Source organism: Triticum urartu, chromosome 5A (assembly GCF_056163025.1).
Source record: "Triticum urartu cultivar PI428250 chromosome 5A, HENAU_Tu73, whole genome shotgun sequence".
NCBI classification, from domain to species: Eukaryota; Viridiplantae; Streptophyta; class Magnoliopsida; order Poales; family Poaceae; genus Triticum; species Triticum urartu.
Genome location: NC_141877.1, coordinates 216,038,830 through 216,060,160, shown reverse-complemented (window position 1 = coordinate 216,060,160; position 21,331 = coordinate 216,038,830). Strand labels below are relative to the sequence as shown.

The 21,331-nt window shown below is 50.3% G+C and overlaps 1 protein-coding gene across 1 annotated transcript; it reads right to left on the bottom strand.

The window, feature by feature from the left end:
• Positions 1 to 584: 584 nt before the first annotated feature.
• On the bottom strand, positions 585 to 3,706 carry LOC147970834 (uncharacterized). The gene is made up of 3 exons (XM_087522702.1): positions 3,381 to 3,706; positions 2,205 to 2,279; positions 585 to 880 (listed from the first exon to the last, which is right to left on the bottom strand). Exons 1-3 carry the CDS (start codon positions 3,622 to 3,624, stop codon positions 780 to 782), a joined length of 420 nt encoding a protein of 139 aa, XP_087378828.1. The 5' UTR covers positions 3,625 to 3,706; the 3' UTR covers positions 585 to 779.
• Positions 3,707 to 21,331: the final 17,625 nt, after the last annotated feature.

Below are 21,331 nucleotides of genomic sequence, written 5' to 3'. Positions count from 1 at the left end.
GTTTCATATATTCGTTTGTCGGCGCGTTTATTTGCACTAGTGGCAAACTTTGATGCCCAGTGGATGTAATATGTGTGATAGCCGTGATAGCCTAGCGTAAGTTGCTTGCTTATTTATTTCCTTGTTGTCTTGTTTATTTGTTTGCTTCTAGTCATTACAGTTTTTTTTCCACGGTTTGCTAGTGGCTGCAATAACCTATTTTTTAATACTAGGCCACAATAACCATGGGCTAATATTTACTGTAGTGACACTGGGCCTCCTACGGGCCATAGAAATAGTGGGCCTTCTATGGGCCATAGAAACAATGGGCCTTCTACGGGCCGTAGAAACAATGGGCCTTCTATGGGCCGTATCATCAATGGGCCTTATACGGGCAGTATGATCGATGGCCAAACATGGGCCAATAACAGGCCGCATTATGGCAGTAAACGGGCTAGAGTTGGAATCGTCCGTTCATGGGCCGACCATAACGGGCCATCGTGTGACGCCCCCGATTCAATCGTACACTAATCATAAACGCAAATGTGTATGATCAAGATCAGGGACTCACGGGAAGATATCACAACACAACTCTACAAATAAAATAAGTCATACAAGCATCATATTACAAGTCAGGGGCTTCGAGGGCTCGAATACAAGAACTCGTTCATAGATGAGTCAGCGGAAGCAACAATATCTGAGTACAGACCTAGGTTAAACAAGTTTGCCTTAAGAAGGCTAGCACAAACTGGGATACAGATCGAAATAGGCGCATGCCTCCTTCCTGGGATCCTCCTAAACTACTCCTGGTCGTCGTCAGCGGCCTGCACGTAATAGTAGGCACCTCCAGAGTAGTAGTAGTCGTCGTCAACGGTGGCGTCTGGCTCCTGGACTCCATCGTCTGGTCACAGCAATCGGGTATAGGAAGGGGAAAAGGGGGGAACAAGGCAACCGTGAGTACTCATCCAAAGTACTCGCAAGCAAGGAGCTACACTACAGGTGTATGCATTGGTATCAAATGGAAAAGGGGTATCATATGTGGAATGAACTGCAGAATGCCGGAATAAGAGGGGGATAACTAGTCCTGTCGAAGACTACGCTTCTGGCCACCTCCATCTTGCAGCATGTAGGACAGAGTGGATGGTAAGTTCACCACGTAGCATCATTATAGCATAATCCTACCCGATGATCCTCTCCTCGTTGCCCTGTGAGAGAGCGATCACCGATTTTATCTGGCACTTGGAAGGGTGTGTTTTATTAAGTATCCGGTTCTAGTTGTCATAAGGTCAAGGTACAACTCCAAGTCGTCCTATTACCGAAGACCACGGCTATTCGAATAGATTAACTTCCCTGCAGGGTTGCACCACATAACCCAACACGCTCGATCCCATTTGGTTGGACACACTTTCCTGGGTCATGCCCGACCTCGGAGGATCAACACGTCATAGCCCTACCTAGGCACAACAGAGAGGTCAGCACGCCGGTCTAAATCCTATGGCGCAGGGGTCTGGGCCCATCGCCCATTGCACACCTGCACGTTGCGAGGGCGGCCGGAGAGCAGACCTAGCAACCTCCATTACAAAGGAAGTTGCGTTACGCGGTCCAACCCGGCGCGCGCCGCTCAGTCGCTGACGTCACGAAGGCTTCGGCTGATACCACGACGTCGAGTGCCCATAACTGTCCCCGCGTAGATGGTTAGTGCGTATAAGCCAGTGGCCAGACTCAGATCAAATACCAAGATCTCGTTAAACGTGTTATCTTGAAATTACCGCGAATGCCGACCAGGGCCAGGCCCACCTCTCTCCTAGGTGGTCTCAACCTGCCCTGTCGCTTCACCACAAAGATCCACACAGAGGGTCGTTGGGACAAAGGTACTTTCAGCCCCCAATCCGTGAATCACTCGCGGGTGCTCCACGAGCCGACCCGACTTTAGTCACCACATGTATCATGTATAAAGTATATAGTATATACCTGTGATCACCTCCCGAGTGATCATGGCCCTATAGTATAGCATGGAAGACGGACAAGTAGGTAGGGCCACTAATGATAAACTGGCGTCCTATACTAAGCATTAGGATTGCAAGTAAAGGTAACAACAGTAGTAGCAAGGACATGCTATGCATCAGGATAGGATTAACGGAAACCAGTAACATGCTACACTACTCTAATGCAAGCAGTATAGAGAAGAGTAGGCGATATCTGGTGATCAAGGGGGAGGGGCTTGCCTGGTTGCTCTGGCAAGAGAAAGGGGTCGTCAACACCGTAGTCGTACTGGGTAGCAGCGGCGTCGGTCTCGGTGTCTAGCGACAGAAGAGGGGAAAGAAACAATAAATATTAAGCAAACAGATGCATAGCGATGCATGACATGACAAGTATCGGTGCTAGGGGTGCCCTAACGCGGTACGAGGTGGTACCGGTGAAGGGGAAAACATACGGGAAAGTATTCCCGGTATTTCGCGTTTTCGGACATATGAACTGGAGTGGGAAAGTTGCGTGTTTGCTATGCTAGGGATGCGTGGCGGACGAACGGGCTGCGTATCCAGATTCGTCTCGTCATTCTAAGCAACTTTCATGTCCAAAGTTTTTTCATTCGAGCTACGGTTTATTTTATATTAATTTTAAAAGATTTAAATCATTTTTAGGATTTATTTATTTAATTAAATCAACATTATCCAGAATAGTGTTTGCTGACGGCAATCAACAGGTCAGTTGACTTAGTCAAACCGACATGTGCGGTCCGCATGTCATAGGCTGATTAACTAACTAACAGATTATTTAGATTAGTTAGCTAATTATATTATCTAACACTGGTTAATTAAGTTAACTTAATTAAGTTAATTAATTAATCCTTTTAAATCCTTTTTTATTTTCGTTTTGGGGCTGGGCCCGTTCGGTCACTGGCCTAGGGCCATTGCGGGCGTGCGGGCCGCCAGCAGTGCGGTTACGGGCGCAGAGGGGCTGTGCGGGCGTCGTCCATGGGCAAGCCTGCCCGAGCACGGGGGAGGCCGTCGGGGCGCGGCGGGGCACCGGCGAGGTGCGGATTGGGGCCAAAGGGGGGCGTGGCCAGGGGTGGCGCAGAGCAGTGGGTGGGCGGCGGAGGAGGTGCCGCAGCTGCTGCTGCGTGGTGGGGCGGGACGGTGCGGTGCCATGGTCGTGGGCGCCAGCGGTGGCGGTGAGGCGAGGGATGCAGGGGCGGAGCGGGCTAGGCGGCAGGTGCAGGCGGAGCTGCAGCGGGGCTCGGGGGGCGCGAGGCGGGCGGGAGGAGGGCAAAGCCCTGGTGCGTCCGGGGAGGGCGCCGGCGAGCGCGAGGCGCTGGAGGCGAGGCCAGTGGCAGGGAAGCGATGACCGGAGCGAGTGGCGCGGGGAAGGGAGAAGGGAGTGGAGGCCAGAGGTGGCCTCACCGGCGTTGCAGAGAAGCAGGGCGGGAGGCTCGGGGGCGACCGTTGTGGAGGAGGATGGGAACGAGGCGTCGTCGCGGCGTCGGGGAGGCGGGCGTAGTCCGGCGGGGAGGAGGATGGGGACGCGGCCACGAGGTCCGGCGATGGCGCGGCAGCTTCGGGGCGGCGGTAGTGAGGTGACGGCGCTAGGGATGGGCGCCTGCGTCGAGGTCGGGCGCGACCTTCGGGCGGCGCAGGGCGCGGTCATCAGGTGGCGCGGGGCGCGGTCATCGGGCTGGATCCCCGATCCAGATCGGGTGGGAGTGGGAGGAGCGAGGGGGGAGTGGGGGGGAGTGGGGTGACTGGGAGGTTAGGGTTTCCTGGGGTGTGGGGATAAGGGAGGCCGGTTGGGCCAAGGGGGAGCTGGGCTGGCCGGGTGGGATGGGTTTTGATTTGTTCGCTGGCTTTATTCTTTTCTTTTATTTATTTTCCTTTTCTATTTGTAGTTTCTTTTATTTTTAGTTTTATAATAATTACCACTAGTGCCTAAATTTGTATTTATCAACAAACTACTGTGAGATTAATTCTTAACCCATAATAAAATTGTTTTAGCATTTTATAAATTCAATAGGCATTTGTTTAATTGTTTTCACTACCGTTTTAATTGTTTTAGAGCCTAAAACATTTTATCAAAGTTTGGTTTCTCCACCATAATTACTTACGATTTATTTGACACAACCCGAACATTTTAGTTTTTATATTTGAAAATTTTACTGTTTGCCTATATTTTAAATTTTAATTTGAATCATTTTTTGAACTAGCTCGAGTTTATCAACAGTAACCGAGGTGACGTGGCACCATTAGTAGAGGTTTACTGTAGCTTGATTATCCGGGCGTCACACATCGTTAATAGGCCATATTTGATGACGCTATGAAAACGGCCCAACGTATTAACGGACCACAAACGGGCCGACTGTAACCACGGGCTGAATTTGGCCCACAAGCAGAAAATGACAGTAACGGGCCGTAAGTAAACGAATGCTAGAAATGAGCCCAAGAATAAATGGGCTCTGAAAAGGCCGAAAGATAACATGGGCTGGAAACGGCCCAACGGAATAACGGGTCGTTAATGGGTATAAAGTGATACACTGTTCATTACGGGCCAGTTTTACCACGGGCCGTTAATGGGTGTAAAGTGATACACTGTTCATTACGGGCCAGTTTCACCACGGGCCGTTAGTAGGCCAAGAGTTACATAGGGCCTCATATGGGCCGAAAGACGTCATGGGCCAAACATGGGCCAGAAGTAAAAACGGGCTGGAATCATATTGGGTGGCCCAGATGACGCTACTGGGCCTAATTCGGATAGGGCGTAACGGGCCATGGGTTAGCGGGCTGTAAATGGGCTATATGTGAACAGGTCGTTAACAGGCTTTACATGGGCCGGCCCGCCACCTTTTGACCAAGTCAAACGGGCCGGCCTTTTCACAGGAATGGGCCTCTGTTGGTCCGTGCCACGTGTCGACGTATCATACGCGCCTATCTGACCCACTGACGAGCTGACACGTGTTTCGTCCGGCCAATAAGAATTTTACACGTGGAAATTTCCCATTGGTCAGGGCTGTTAACGGGTTATCGGATCCAAAACCCGACCCGATAGCTTAACGGTGTTCCATTACGGTGGGTGCCACGTGTCGGTCACCCTTGACGAAAGCACTTCTATGACGCGCGATTTATCGTCATGGAAGTGGACACTTCCGTGATGATAATTTTGGTAATGTCATGGAACACTTCTACGACAGCACATGTATGACTATCTTGATTCTGTCATAAATTTGTCATGGATGTACATGCATGACAAAAAACGCGACCTACTGTGACAAACACATATCATCAGGAAGTGTATTTTTTTGTATTGATAACTATCCCTCAACATGCAACAAAGAGTCACTCCAAAGTCACTAATAGCGGAGAACAAACAAAGAGATTATCGTAGGGTACGAAACCACCTCAAAGTTATTCTTTCCAATCAATCCATCGGGCTATTCCTATAGGTGTCACAAACAGCCCTAGAGTTCATACTAGAATAACACCTTAAAACACAAATCAACCAAAACCCTAATGTCACCTAGATACTCCAATGTCACCTCAAGTATCCGTGGGTATGATTATACGATATGCATCACACAATCTCAGATTCATCTATTCAAACCAACACAAAGTACTTCAAAGAGTGCCCCAAAGTTCCTACTGGAGAATCACAACGAAAACGTGTGCCAACCCCTATGCATAGGTTCATGGGTGGAAGCCACAAGTTGATCACCAAAACATGCATCAAGTGAATCACGTGATATCCCATTGCCACCACAAATACGCACGGCAAGACATACATGTCAGGACCCCGATTCTAAGTCACATCGATCTAGCCTGTAACACCTCATATCACTTTGCGGCCTCACGCACGGTATTTCCACGGGTGTCGCCTTACCATGGCCCGGGATCGTTTGCGCCTTTTGGCTTACGTATATGATAGTGTCGCTAGCATCCATATGACAGAGAACCCAGGCTGACATGACTAGTTGTGAACCCAAAGTGGCACTAACTTACGGGAACAGGCATACATGAATCAACATCGAGCATGTCGGTCAGCAGCGTGCGAATTCGGGCTGTAGCACTGGGCTAACAGGACTCCGGATGTCACCGCGTGACATTTCCCCGAAGGGACAGACACGGGAACGAAGTGAATCACATGCCGGCCAGTCAAGTGTTCCGGAGCAGTAGTGCTGGGCTAGCAGGACTCCGGTGAAACGGGCTGTAGCGGACTACTATGGCTCATGGAAGCACAAGACTACATTTCCCCATAAGAGAGGCTACCAAGGATAAACCACTAGGTTGTCGGATCCCACACATACCAAGCATTTCAATCATACACACAATATGCTCGATATGTGCAAATACAACATGGCATCACAACATAACTCTATGACCCAAAGTATTTATTCATTAGGCTCCGAGGAGCGAGATATTACAAACATGGGTCACATGACCCAACATTCAGAGCATACAAGTCAAACACATGCGGAAGCTTAACATGTCTGAGTACAGACATCTACAAATGAAAAATACTAAGAAGCCTGACTATTTACAAGACCCTCCCAAGGGTACAAGATCGTAGCTGAGGTAACAAGCTAAACGTCGAAGTCCAAGCGGAACTACTAGTGATACTGACGTCTCTCTGCAAAACATAAATTAAGCAAACGTGAGTACAAATGTACTCAGCAAGACTTACATCAGATCTAACTACATATGCATCATTATCAACGAAGGTATGGTGGAGTTTAACTGCAGCAAGCCAGCTTTGACTCGGTGGCTATCCTGAACCACGACTACAAGCAACTCTTTTGAGTTGGCGCACACGAGTCCACATATTCACCATCCAATACACCACTATGGATCCGCTCCCGTCTCCCTACGAGAAGGCCATCCACAGCACTGACACGGCTATTCGAATAGATCATTTATAACCCTGCAGGGGTGTACTTCGTCACACATGTTTCCACCTCTTAGCGTCTGCACACGACATGTGCTCGGCAGACTTCAAGCGAAAGCCGACGTGGGTGTAGACCACGACCTGACTAACCACACAAGTCTCTAGTCCAGGTTTATCGCCAATTCGGGTTCCATCCGCAAGGAAATTCGGCCGGGGTGTCCTCAACGGCCCCAAACGATGTGTACAGGGTCCCGAGACGCCAAACGGGCGCCCGGCATACCCGGCCACAGTGTATCTACCGCATCATAGCCCACCCCTAGGGTCAGCGCTACGCACGGCCGCCAACACATAACCTACAAACACCATAAACTAGTTGCAACTCCTAGACAGAGGACGAGAGGGGTCAATAAGTCGAGCGGGGCCATATTTCAGGGCCCAATGTGTGGTAGTAGTTGTTTCATGGATCACAAACACAGAACTCAGTTCCTGAGGACGGTTTCAGTGAGACAACCCACCATGTACTCCTACATGGCCTCTCACCGCTACCTTTACCAAATCGTGTTCACACACTTAGCTCACACACCGTAGGACATGTTTACACACCTCCGATTCATCCCCGATGAACCAGACCTGACACGACTCTATGCAATAGCAGGCATGACAAATAAGCATGAATGAGTAGGCACATCAGGGCTTAAACAACTCCTACTCATGCTAGTGGGTTTCATCTATTTAGTGTGGCAATGACAGGTCATGCAGAGGATAAGGGGTTCAACTACCGCAGCTAGTAAAAGATGAATCGTTGTTGTCCTAATGCAGTAAAAGAGAGCAGGAGTGGGAGAGTGGGATTGTATCGAAATGAGCAAGGGGGTTTTGCTTGCCTGGCACTTTTGAAGATAGTATAGTTCTTCATCGGTGTCATCGATCACATCGTCGGAACGTCGTCTACTGAAGGGGGACAAACACCGGCAAAAGAGAAGAACACAATCAATGCATAGCGACAATATGATGCATGACCATGACATGGCAATATGCTGTGATTTGAGCTAATGCATCTAGTTATGATTTAAATGAAGTTGGTTTGAATACAAGATTCAAATTCCAACTCCATATATGATTATTTAAATGCCATTTATTTGTTTTGTCCAAAATAGAGGACAAACATTGTTCAAACATGCATGAAAATGGTACAAATGGATTCCTTGAATTTTTCTGATAATTTTTCATATATAATTTATTTCATTTGGAGTTACGGTTGAATTTCTATGATTTTTAGAAGTTTAGGCAATTTTCTGGAATTTTCTGAATTATTTTTAATCTAGAAATGACTTATTTTGTCAGCACTGCGTCATGCCTGCGTCAGCAAGTGAACAGCAGCGGTCTAGGTCCAACCTGACCAGTGGGGTCCACTGGTTAGTGACACAATGCTGGCATGAGTCACTGGCATGTGGGGTCAGTCAACGTTGACTTGACCAAAGTCTAAGCTGACACGTGGGGTCCGCAAGATTAGCACTAATCTATACAGAAATTAAACTAATTAATTTCGGCACCGGGGCCCACACGACAGTGGCACTAGGGTGTTAGTTATGGCGTCATTAGAGGCTAATGACATCGCCACGTCGGCTTCGCCAGAGTTAGGCCGCCGGCGATGGCCAGGCGCGGCGGAGGTGCTCGGAGTCGAGCTGTGGTGCTTCGTTCGAAGCTTGGCTGGGCTCTCTAGAAAGCTGGCGCGACGGTGTGTCGAGTGGTGGTGGTTGTCGGGCCTGGGACAGCCGGAATCGACGCCGGCGACGAGCCTTGCGGCTGCCGGAGTTTGGGCGATGCCGAAATCGTCATTGCGGTGGCTCTGGAAGAACGGGGCCAGCTCCTACGTGATCTACACGATGCAGTGAGTGGGTTGGACGCATCAGGCGGACCATTTGGTCGTCGGAGTCACTTCGGCGGTGAGCGCAGGCGGCGGCGGGTTCGGGCGTAGGCGGTCCGGTGGCTATGGAGGCCTACGGGGAAGAAGAGACGGATGGGCAGGGTCCGAGGCTCACGGCGAGTTGGACGGGGAGGTCAGCGAGCTCGGAGACGGTCCGGAGCAGTTGGGGCGGCAAGGAGGATCTCCGGCGACCGGCGAGGAAGAAGATGACGTTGGCGGCATCACAGGGCTTCCGGCGCCTTCCGCCTTGGGGAGGAGGAAGAGGGGAACGAGGCGGGGCTTCTTGGCGCGTCAGCGAGGCGTGGGGTGGCCGGTGGCCGTGTTAGAGCACGGTGGCACCCTGTGGTGCGCTCGGGAAGAGAGGGAGAGGGAGCCAGAGGAGGGAAAAGAGGTCCAGGGAGAGAGGGGAGAGGACGAGGGGGTCGGGGGGGGGGGGTGCGTGGCAGCGACCAGGCAGTCAGGGGGGCACGCAGGCAGGGAGGAGCCAGCGCGGCTCGCCTGCGCATTTGGCACGCAGCTGCTTCTCCTCCTGGCAGGAGGAAGAAGACGGCGCTGCCCCTGGTGGGCCGGGCTAGCTTTGGCCAGTAGGCCAATACAGTGGTGGGCTGCACGGTAAGGTTTCTTTTTTTATTTCTGTTACCTTTTATAATTTTTCTCTATTTTGTTTTGTTTTTATTTATACATTTTGCCACTGATTCAAAATTCAAAATGAATTCAAAACAGTGCCAAAACACTGAGATATTTTATGTTACCTCTCTGGACTATTCCAAAAGTACATAAAACATTTCAAAGCATTTCAAAATATATTCATTATATTTTATCAATATATCCCCAAATTCAAATAGATTATTGATTTGAATTCAAAGACCAAATAATTCCTTAAAAATGTTCCAGAATTTTGGTTTGATATATAATTCTTGCCAAAATTCATAAAACTATTTTTAGGGCATTTTGGATTCACAGAATTCTATTTAAAGGGTGCTTGCCCTTCGTTTAAAATGATTTCTGAGGCTTTCAATTTCCTCATTTCAAGTTTCTTGAAAATAACAGGATGCATGATGCTCACTGATGCAACTATCTGCAACCAAGGCTAGGGCTGTGACAACTTACCCCCACTAAAAAAGAATCTCGTCCCGAGATTCCAGACGTGAGGTAAGAAGACAGAGGGAGCACAAGCTAACACGGTCTTCACGATCCAGGTTGCACTTCAAAGGAACGTTGACATGATCACCGGCTTTTTCTCGATGTCTTGCTTTGAGAACTCCATCCAACACGATAACGGAAAGAAAAGAAACCCTCGAAGAATTGATCTTCTCGAAAATCAAGCAACCGACAATCAACTCTCAAAACGAGACATAGCGACATCTGTCGAGATGAGACACGATACACACATTAAGAATGATGGAAATGAGCATATGACAAGGTTTAAATAAGTAGCGGAATTCCCACACCTAGGAGGGTGGTGAACGGTGTCAACGTAGCAAGGAGTTGGGTTGCCATGATACCACAACAAGACACCTTTAAGAAGGTGACTCGCAGAGATATTCCCTTAAGTGGCAAAAATAATTACTTTTGATCCATAGATCATTGAAACTCTTCATTCCAGCTTAAGGCAATTTACAACTGATCGTTTGAAATAGCTCGAAGAAATGGCATACTCAGACTAGGATGGATGATGTGGACTACCTTGTTGAAGACAACGCAAGGGATGATTTTGCTTGCGTGTGCTCTCAGGAACTTGAGAATTTCCATATTCATCAAGGTTCTACCAACATCCGTGTCGAGGATCCTGGCAACACATCTTACTACCTTGACAAATAGTGATGGACAATGCAGATGCATAGAAAGACGCCCCTTTCTCAGATTTCACCTTAGCGAGGCCAAGGGAACGAAATCTGGATGATCGACCGAGAGACATTTAGCACCCCGCTTCTAATGTTCTCCTTGATGTGCTAGCGCAACCCATTTGTACATATGGTTTGATAACTAGAACATCAATTAAAAGGTCGGACTTCGGAAGCTTAAGAATCCATAAGGAATAACTACGGAGGCAGATCCTGCGAGATCCTTATGGGGAGGTGACTGAGGGAGTCCTGGATTAGGGGGTGTTCGGATAGCCGAACTATACCTTTAGCCGGACTCCTGGACTATGAAGATACAATATTGAAGACTTCGTCCCGTGTCTGGAAGGGACTTTCCTTGGCGTGGAAGGCAAGCTTGGCGATACGGATATTCAGATCTCCTACGATTGTAACCGACTCTATGTAACCCTAACCCTATCCGGTGTCTATATAAATCGGAGGGTTTTAGTCCGTAGGACAACATACACATCAACAATCATACCATAGGCTAGCTTCTAGGGTTTAGCCTCTCTGATCTTGTGGTAGATCTACTCTTGTACTACCCATATCATCAATATTAATCAAGCAGGACGTAGGGTTTTACCTCCATCGAGAGGGCCCGAACCTGGGTAAAACTTCGTGTCCCTTGCCTCCTGTTACCATCCGGCCTAGACGCACAGTTCGGGACCCCCTACCCGAGATCTGCCGGTTTTGACACCGACATTGGTGCTTTCATTGAGAGTTCCTCTATGTCGTCGCCGTCAGGCTCGATGGCTCCTACGATCATCGATAACGATGCAGTCCAGGGTGAGACCTTCCTCCCCGGACAGATCTTCGTCTTCGGCGGCTTCGCACTGCGGGCCAATTCGCTTGGCCGTTTGGAGCAGATCGAAAGCTACGCCCCTGGCCGTCAGGTCAGATTTGGAAGTTTAAACTACACGGCTGACTGCCAAGCGCGCCACACTGTCCCGACGAGCATGATCTAGCTCTGCCGCCGAACAGTGCCCTGGAGGCCGCACCCGCATCGGCTCCGATCCTTAATTCGGAGCCAACTGCGCCGATCGAGGATGGGCGGTTGGACGCCGCCTCGGGGGCTGCGATCCCAACGGTGATTGAGCCGAACACCAGCCCCGCACTCCGCGAGACTCGTGACTCCAAGGAGCCGGACTCCTTTCCGGACTCCGAACCCTCCGCGCCCCGGCCAATCGAATCCGATTGGGCGCCGATCATGGATTTTACTACCGCGGACATCTTTCAGCACTCGCCTTTTGGCGATATTCTGAAGTCACTAAAGTCTCTCTCTTTATCAGGAGAGCCCTGGCCGGACTGCGGCCAGCAGGGTTGGGATTCTGATGATGAAGAAATTCAAAGCCCACCCACCACCCACTTTGTAGCCACTTTCGACGACAAAACGACATGCTCGACTTCGACTCCGAAGACATCGACGATATGGACGCCGATGAAGGAGATGATGAAGAACCAACGCTTATTAGGCCCTGGAAAGCCACCTCGTCATATGACATATACATGGTGGACACCCCAAAAGAGGGAGATGGCGATGGAACAGCAGAGGATGACCCCTCCAAGAAACAGCCTAAGCGCCGGCGTCAGAGGTGCCGCTCAAAATCCCGCCAAAACAAACACGGCGATTCCAGCACGGGAGATAATAATACTCCAGAAAGCGCCGAAGAAAACCCCCTCCAGCAAGATTTAGCACAGGAGGATGGAGAAACCAGCCCTCATGAGAGAGCGGCAGACAAAGAGGTCGAGGACGATAATTATATGCCTCCCTCCGAAGACGAGGCAAGCCTCGACGACGACGAATTCGTCGTGCTAGAGGATCCCGTCGAGCAAAAGCGTTTTCAAAGCAGGCTTATGGCCACGGCAAGAAGCCTCAAGAAAAAACAGCAACAGCTTAGAGCTGATCAAGATTTGCTAGTCGACAGATGGACCGAAGTCCTTGCGGCCGAAGAGCATAAACTCGAACGCCCCTCCAAGAGCTACCCAAAGCGCAGGTTGCTACCCCAATTAGAGGAGGAAGCACTTGATGCGGCCGACCGGCCACCTCGTGGCCGCGACAGAGAGGTCTCTCGGCCCTCCACTCAAGCCACACCCCGTACCAAGGCACGGGAATATGCGCCGGACTTACGAGATATGTTGGAGGACAAGGCTAGACAAACAAGATCGATCTACGGATCGCGTGGGCACCCCATGGCTCGAGACAGCATCCGTCACGCCGGCCACAAATTCGGCAGGGCCGAACACAGTAGACAAGGCTCACTGGAGCTACGTCATGATATAGCCCAGTACAGAGGCGCCGTACACCCACTCTGCTTCACAGACGAAATAATGGATCATCAAATCTCCGAGGGTTTCAAACCTGTAAACATCGAATCATATGATGGCACAACAGATCCTGCGGTATGGATTGAGGATTATCTCCTTCATATCCACATGGCCCGCGGCGATGATTTCCACGCCATCAAATAACTCCCACTCAAGCTTAAAGGACCAGCTCGGCATTGGCTCAACAGCTTGCCAACAGGATCAATCAGTTGTTGGGAGGACCTGGAAGCCGCATTCCTCGACAATTTCCAGGGCACTTATGTGCGACCCCCAGATGCCGATGACCTAAGTCACGTAATTTAGCAGCCAGATGAATGGGACAGGCAATTCTGGACACGGTTCCTAACAAAGAAAAATCAAATAGTCGACTGTCCGGACGCTGAGGCCCTAGCAGCCTTCAAGCACAATATCCGTGACGAGTGGCTAGCCCGGCACCTTGGACAGGAAAAGCCAAAATCTATGGCAGCACTCATGACACTCATGACCCGCTTTTGCGCAGGACAAGACAGCTGGCTTGCTTGTAGCAACAATATAACCAAGAACCCTGGTAGTTCAGATACCAGGGACATTAGTGGCAGGTCGCGTCGCAACAAGCAAAAGCGCCGCATTAACGGCGACAATGCTGAGGATACGGTAGTTAATGCCGGATTCAGAGGCTCTAAATCCGGTCAGCAGAAAAAACCATTCAAAAGGAATCCTAGGGGCCCGTCCAGCTTGGACCGAATACTCGACCGCTTGTGCCAAATACACGGCACCCCCGAAAAGCCGGCCAATCACACCAACAGGGATTGTTGGGTGTTCAAGCAGGCAGGCAAGTGAAGCGCCGACAATGAAGACAAGGGGTTGCATAGCGATGACGACGAGGAGCCCCGGCCGCCAAACAATAATGGACAGAAGGGTTTTCCCCCACAAGTGCGAACGGTGAACATAATATACGCCACCCATGTTCCCAAAAGGGAGCGGAAGCGCGCGTTAAGGGACGTATACGCGGTAGAGCCAGTCGCCCCAAAGTTCAACCCATGGTCCTCCTGCCCGATCACCTTTGATCGAAGAGACCATCCCACTAGCATCCGTCATGGCGGATTTTCCGCATTGGTTCTAGACCCAATTATTGACGGATTTCATCTCACTAGAGTCCTCATGGACGGCGGCAGCAGTCTGAACCTGCTTTACCAGGATACAGTGTGAAAAATGGGCATCGATCCCTCGAGGATTAAGCCCACCAAAATGACCTTTAAAGGCATAATACCAGGTGTAGAGGCCAACTGTATAGGCTTAGTCACACTTGAAGTGGTCTTTGGATCTCCAGATAATTTCCGAAGTGAAGAGTTAATCTTCGACATAGTCCCGTTTCGCAGTGGCTATCACGCACTGCTCGGGCGAACCGCATTCGCCAAGTTCAATGCGGTACCGCATTACGCATACCTTAAGCTCAAGATGCCAGGCCCTCGAGGAGTAATTACAGTCAATGGAAACACCGAACGCTCCCTCTGAATGGAGGAGCACACGGCGGCCCTTGCAGCGGAAGTACAAAGCAACCTCTCCACGCAGTTCTCCAGTCCGGCCAGTCAACGACCGAACACCGTCAAGCGCGCCCGGAGTAACCTACAACAAGACCGCCTGGCACGATCCGAGCAGGCGTAGCAATGCGGCCCCAACCCCAACCCTCGCAAAAAGGTGACGCTAGTACTTCGCGTACATAACTATGCTCTAGAGATACCATGGGCACAGGGGGAGGGGCACCATCACGGCACGCCCGAAACACGGCTTAAACCGCACCAGGGGCTGCTGATTTTCTAATTTTCTCTTACTTTCAGGACTCCACTCTTCGGAAGGCCTGTTCAGCAGTTCAATTGCCGCACAAACGATGCAAGAACCAGGGAAGCAGACAAGCCACGCCGCATTATGGAACTCCCAGGTGGTCTCTATCACGAGCAGTATACCTGTTTCGCATATTATTCCGCAGCTTGCCCCTGGAGCGGACATGTTAAATAGTCCAACCTTTTGCTTATCGCATTAATTGTATCGTTCTGCTTTGATCGCAGCCCTCTTTAATAAACAATGCATAGCTTTTCTCTATTTTTGCATTGCTCTTTTTTTATATTTATATATGTTCCTTAACGACATGTTGCACCCGTACACTTTGGTACGGCCAAAATATGCCAGGGGCTTCAGTACCCCTCAACATGGTGTGAGAAGTCTAAACACTTTAACAAGTGCGGCACCCCGAACTTATAGCATTATATGCATCGGCTCTGAATCATGTCTTGGGTCAATAGTTGGGTTTGCCCGGCTCCTATGTTTTGGTGCCTTACGTTCCGCTATATCGGCTAAGGTAGCACTAGGAGAACCACTGCGATTGTGCCCCGGTTGAGCTGGGTCGAGCACCTCAGTGGAGAAAGCTAAAACTGACTGTCATGATGAGGCGAGAGCTGGTCGCTGTTCGAGAGGTCTTTTCGAGTCCTTAAAGACTTATGCCGCTTAGGGAGAGGAGCCAGCTCTGTCCGGCCAAGGCGTGGATAGCGCCCCGAACTCGGTCTTCCGAATACCAGGGGCTTCGCCGAAATTTAAAATTATAGAATTCTATGGCCAAGTGAGAGTGTTCACGCATTATAGTCCGATTGCCTTGTTCGTTGGGCCGAGCGCCTCCCTCGAAGGACCCAAACATGGGAAAAAGAGCCCTCAGGTTTATCCCCGAAAACACCAGCACTAGCGGCACGGGGGCAGAAGCTGACGACTCACCATCTCTCAGAATTGATAAACAGCCGCACAGAAGGTAATATTTTAAATTCAAACATCATTGCTTAAGCGCATATGAACAAGTTTTCAGCGCACAGGACAAAACGAGCGAGTTTTACTCAAAGATTACATCCATAGAACATTCATCCGCCACAAGGCGGGCACCCTTCAGAACATCCTTATAATAATTTTTGGGCTTGCGATGCTCCTTCCCCGGCGGTGGCCCGTCCTTCACAAGCTTCTCAGCATCCAGCTTCCCCAGTGCACCTTCGCACGGGCAAGGGCCCTACGGGCACCTTCAATGCAGACGGAGCGCTTGATGACTTTGAGCCTTGGACAAGCCTCCACCAGCCGCCGCACCAGCCCGAAATAGCTCCCAGGCTGAGCCTCTCCAGGCCACAACCGAACTATGAGGCCCTTCATGGCCTATTCGGCTGCCTTGTGGAGCTCGACCAGTTGCTTCAACTGGTTGCTCAGGGGCACGGGGTGTCCGGCCTCAGCGTATTGAGACCAGAACACCTTCTCTGTCGAGCTGACCTCCTCGGCTCGATAGAATGCGGCAGCATCAGATATACTCTGGGGAAGATCTACGAACGCGCCTGGAGAATTCCGGATTCGGGTAAGTAACATGTAACTCACGCTTATGTGTTTACTTTGCATAAAGAATGCCTTACCCGCCGCTATCTTCTTCACCTCATCCAACTCCTGGAGGGTCTTTTAGGATTCGGCCTTGGCAGACCTGGCACTTTCAGTAGCCGTCGCGAGCTCGGAAGCTCGAGTCCTTGAGTCACGCTCCAAACTCTCATGTTTTTCCATGAGAGCCTGGAGCTCTTGCCGCACCTTGCCAACCTCGGCCTCATACTTTTCCCGCTCAGTGCGCTCCACGGCCGACCTCTTCTCGGCCTCGAGCAACGCTTGCTTCAGGGTCGCCACCTCAGACGCGACCCCTACAATAGCCACAATACTCCTGTCATTTTTCGCAATTGCACCTTTTTATACACATTTTGTACAAGGTATTTCTTACCTTCACTGTCCTCGAGCTGCTTCTTGGCACGTCCGAGCTCTTGCTCGGACCGCTCGAGGTCCTGCTTTAGCACGTCCACTTCCGCAGTCAGTTCGGCGGACGCCAGCAGGGAAGCCTGCACACGCATATTGACTTCTTTTTGTTAGACTCCTGCGAATTTTATTTGATCCTCTATTCGGCTTTTCTTCCCGAACGCCAAACAGAGCATCAGGGGCTACTGTCTATGCGGTAATGTTATTTACACATTCTTTACTTACCTCAAAACCTGTTAAAAGGCTTGTACAAGCTTCAGTCAGTCCGCTCTTGGCGGATTGAACCTTCTGGATCACCGCACTCATGATAGTGCGGTGCCCCTCGTCGATGGAGGCGCCTTGGAGCGCCTCCAACATATTGTCCGGCGCCTCTGGTTGGACGGAGGTCGCCAGCACGGTGGGCTTGCTCCTCTTGGAAGAAGGCCCCCTGCCGGACTCTAGAACCTTTGAAGGTTCCGGAGCGGTGTCCGGCCCAGGGCCGGACTTGGAGCCCTGGGGGGTTCCGTCCCCTTTACTCCTAGAGTCCGGGAGGTCGCCTTGCAGCGCCTCCAGGACCACCTCCTCCCGGATTGGAACTTGTTGGGACAACACTTCGGTGTCATCCGTAAGGCGGGGGGAGGAAGTCGTCGGAAGCGAGTTCACCTCCGACGAGTCTAGTGAGCCGCTCGACGACGCGTCGAGACGGTCTTTGGGGGGGCTGCATAAACACATTCGACATAAGGGAAAGCTATACAATAAACAAATACTATGCATTACTCTGGTAACCGGATACTTATGATTTCGCCAGGGGCTTGGCCCTGGGCGGCCACTCCTCTTCGCCGTCGTCGGCGTTGGTGGAGTAGTCCGGAGGATGGGTTCTCCCCTTCTTGGACCCTTCGGCCTCCCCAGTTGGGGCGGCCTTCCTTTTCTTCCCTTCCCCCGCTAGAGGGGGGGTCTCTTCTTCCTCCTCCTCATCTTCATGGGAGGAGTGTGTCTTGGATTCGCCGGATGGTGAATCCGACACCTCCAAGTGCTGGGCACCCTTTCGAGTCCCCGCGGCCTTTTTTGCGGCCTTCTTCTCCGGCACCACATAGGGTGCCAGAACCAGCAGCTTTGCCAAGTGGCCATCGGCTGGGACTTCTGGCAAAGGTGCCGGACAGTCGATCCGTCCGGACTTCGCCTGCCAATCCTGTCAAAGGTAAGGGAGCTTAGATCCCGCACAGAGTTAAACTATGAAAAACTAGTGCCCTGTAAAAAGTACCAAAAGCTTACCGCGCTAGCATGACGCTGCGCGCAGAATCCGCGATCCTCGGTAGCGGATGCGGGAGCCTCGGCGCCTTTGAAAAGCACCTTCCAGGCATCTTCGTATGTCGTGTCTAAGAGCCTTCTCAGAGTTTGGTGCCGCGCCGGATCAAACTCCCACAGGTTGAAAGCCCGTTGTTGACACGGGAGGATCAAGCGGATGATCATAACCTGGACTACGTTGACAAGCCTGAGCTGCTTGTTCACCAGGGATTGGATGCATGTTTGTAGTCCGGTCACCTCCTTTTGGCTGCCTCACGACAGGCCCGTCTCTTTCCAGGACGTGAGCCGCGTTGGGGGTCCGGACCGGAACTCGGGAGCTGCGACCCACTTAGGGTCGCACGGCTCGGTGATGTAAAACCACCCCGATTGCCACCCCTTCAGGGTCTCCACAAAGGAGCCCTCGAGCCATAGGACGTTGGCCATCTTGCCCACCATGGCTCCTCCGCACTCTGCCTGGTTGCCGTGCACCACCTTCGGCTTGACGTTGAAAGTCTTAAGCCATAGGCCGAAATGGGGGCGGATGCAGAGGAAAGCCTCGCACACGACGATAAACGCCGAGATGTTGAGGACAAAATTCGGGGCCAGATCGTGGAAATCCAGGCCATAGTAGAACATGAGCCCCCGGACAAATGGATGGAGAGGGAAACCCAGTCCGTGGAGGAAATGGGGAAGGAACACCACCCTCTCATGGGGCCTAGGGGTGGGGATGAGCTGCCCCTCTTCGGGAAGCCGGTGCGCAATGTCGTTAGACAGGTATCCGGCCTTCCTTAGTTTTTTATGTGTCCCTCCGTGACGGAGGAGACCATCCACTTGCCTCCCGCTCCGGACATGGCTGCAGAAGGTTGAGGTGGGGAGTGCGGACTTGGGCGCTGGAGCTCGAGTGCGCAAGAATGGATAGGCGAAGGAGGAAGAAGGCATAGGTAAAAAGGTGGATCCTTATCCCCTTATATGGGTGGACGCAACTACGTGTCCCCACCAGCCTAGTAAAACTCGCTTATCTCCCAAGCGCCGTAATCGATGGCGCAGTTGGGTTACCCACGCCCGTATTGATGAGAATCCCGGAATAAGGGGACACGATCTTTGCTTTAACAAGATGTGCCAAGGAAGCCACCTCGCATAACGCGCTGAGATGGGACAGTAAAACGGTTCGAATAAAAGCTTGGCCGTGGTGTGATGTCACACTACGGAATACGTCGGCAGATTAGATTTGTGTAAATATTATTCTCTCTATGGCAATATGTGGAAACTTATTTTGCAGAGCCGGACACTATCTTTGTGTTCAAAATCTTCTATGAAGTACTTGGAGGAGGAACCCGCCTTGCAATGCCGAAGACAATTTGCGCGCCGGACTCGTCGTCATTGAAGCCTGGTTCAGGGGCTACTGAGGGAGTCCTAGATTAGGCGGTGTTCGGATAGCCGAACTATACCTTCAGCCGGACTCCTGGACTATGAAGATACAAGATTGAAGACTTTGTCCCGTGTCCGGAAGGGACTTTCCTTGGCGTGGAAGGCAAGCTTGGCAATACGGATATTCAGATCTCCTACCATTGTAACCGACTCTATGTAACCCTAACCCTATCCGGTGTCTATATAAACCGAAGGGTTTTAGTCCGTAGGACAACATACACATAAACAATCATACCATAGGCTAGCTTCTAGGGTTTAGCCTCTCTGATCTCGTGGTAGATCTACTCTTGTACTACGCATATCATCAATATTAATCAAGCAGGACGTAGGGTTTTACCTCCATCGAGAGGGCCCAAACCTGGGTAAAACTTCGTGTCCCTTGCCTCCTGTTACCATCCGGCCTAGACGCACAGTTCGGGACCCCCTACCCGAGATCCGCCGGTTTTGACACCAACAGTGACCAACTTCTTCAACCAAGATATTAAAATAATAGACCTTCCGGCTAGGTGGGTTGGCCACGACATCCACGTTACCGGGTTACCGAGAGACCAATATTATAATTCTTGGGACACGTTCCAACCATCATATCTGCGTGAGATTCATATCTGGTTGGTGTCAGGATATCCAGACTTGTCGAATCTAGAAAGAAAAGTGAAAGTTTGCAACACAAATCGACGAGATGACGTTGCGAGATTCTCGGGAAATGAGCTACGATAGCAAGCTCCAGAACATGAGTTGGTCCTGCTAAACATATATGAACATGCTGTCCTAGACAAGCATGACCACATAGTAGTCTTATAGTAAAACACTACCGAGTTCAGATTGGGAACCATCATCGAGGATAACGAAGTCCTAACATAAGTCATGACTAGCTCTTATGAAGGAACTCCTTCTTCTTGAACAAATCAATCAGTGGCTTGGTGTGCTAGGGATACGTATTGAATGAAGATGATCAGTCTATCAGACCATAGAATACTTCGCACGTGCATGACTGACTTGGGATGATTCCAGAGGAGGTAGAACAAGCCTTCTCAAATTCATGGCGGCAACTTGCATCAAGTGCACATGAATTAGAGGGACTCACTTCTTTCGTCCAAACATATGCTTCACGAACGGGTCATGAAGAAAATGCTTAAACAAGTTTCCAACACTGGTGTAATGTTCAACCAAATCATGGAGGAGACCAAGATGTTGTCGATGGGCTCAACAAAAATTCATCCAGGTTTCCATATAAATGGAACTCCACAATCATGTGAACAAGGTGTTAGCATTAGTCAGACCCAAAAGATATAATGGTGTATGCTCGAGGAACAACCACGAGTAAGACAACATTACGAATATCGTTGGTTCTGATTTGATTTGACGCTAGCCCATACTCAAATCAAGGATTGGTTAAGACAATAGCACCGACAGTTGATCACGAGGATCAGTCGATGAAGATGTCATCTTTCTTCAACACACACACATAAAAGATATCCCTTAACATGATCTAATTCAGACAAGCTTTTATCTTCCAACTCTCCAAGTTATTGTTTAACTTAACCAACTAGCTCAGGGGTATCCAACACAGATTCTTGGAGAATGGGTGGTTTGGAGGAAAAACCATCATGATCACGAACTCAACATAGCGGTCAGGTGACAACCTGGTAATACTTCCGATAAGATATTCGGAACATCACGAACCACCGATATGTTACTAAGCTCGAGAACAATATTTCTTTTCAGAGAAAGACGATATGAATAAATAAGCAAGGGATTGAATAATCCTAACTCATTGATCGAAGAGTGCACCGGAAATAAGGACAAGGTAGCACGATCAATCCTAGAATAGTGTTTCAATAACCAACATGCTAAGAATGATATTAGTGTCCATTAACTACCGAGCAAC

Coding starts and splice junctions, on each gene's coding strand:
- LOC147970834 (XM_087522702.1), bottom strand. CDS start 3,624: ATGACCGCGCCCTGCGCCGCCCGAAGGTCGCGCCCGACCTCGACGCAG. Junction 2,280..3,380: donor CCTGCTTCTCTGCAACGCCG/GTGAGGCCACCT, acceptor TTCTGTCGCTAG/ACACCGAGACCGACGCCGCT. Junction 881..2,204: donor TCTCTTGCCAGAGCAACCAG/GCAAGCCCCTCC, acceptor TGCTGTGACCAG/ACGATGGAGTCCAGGAGCCA.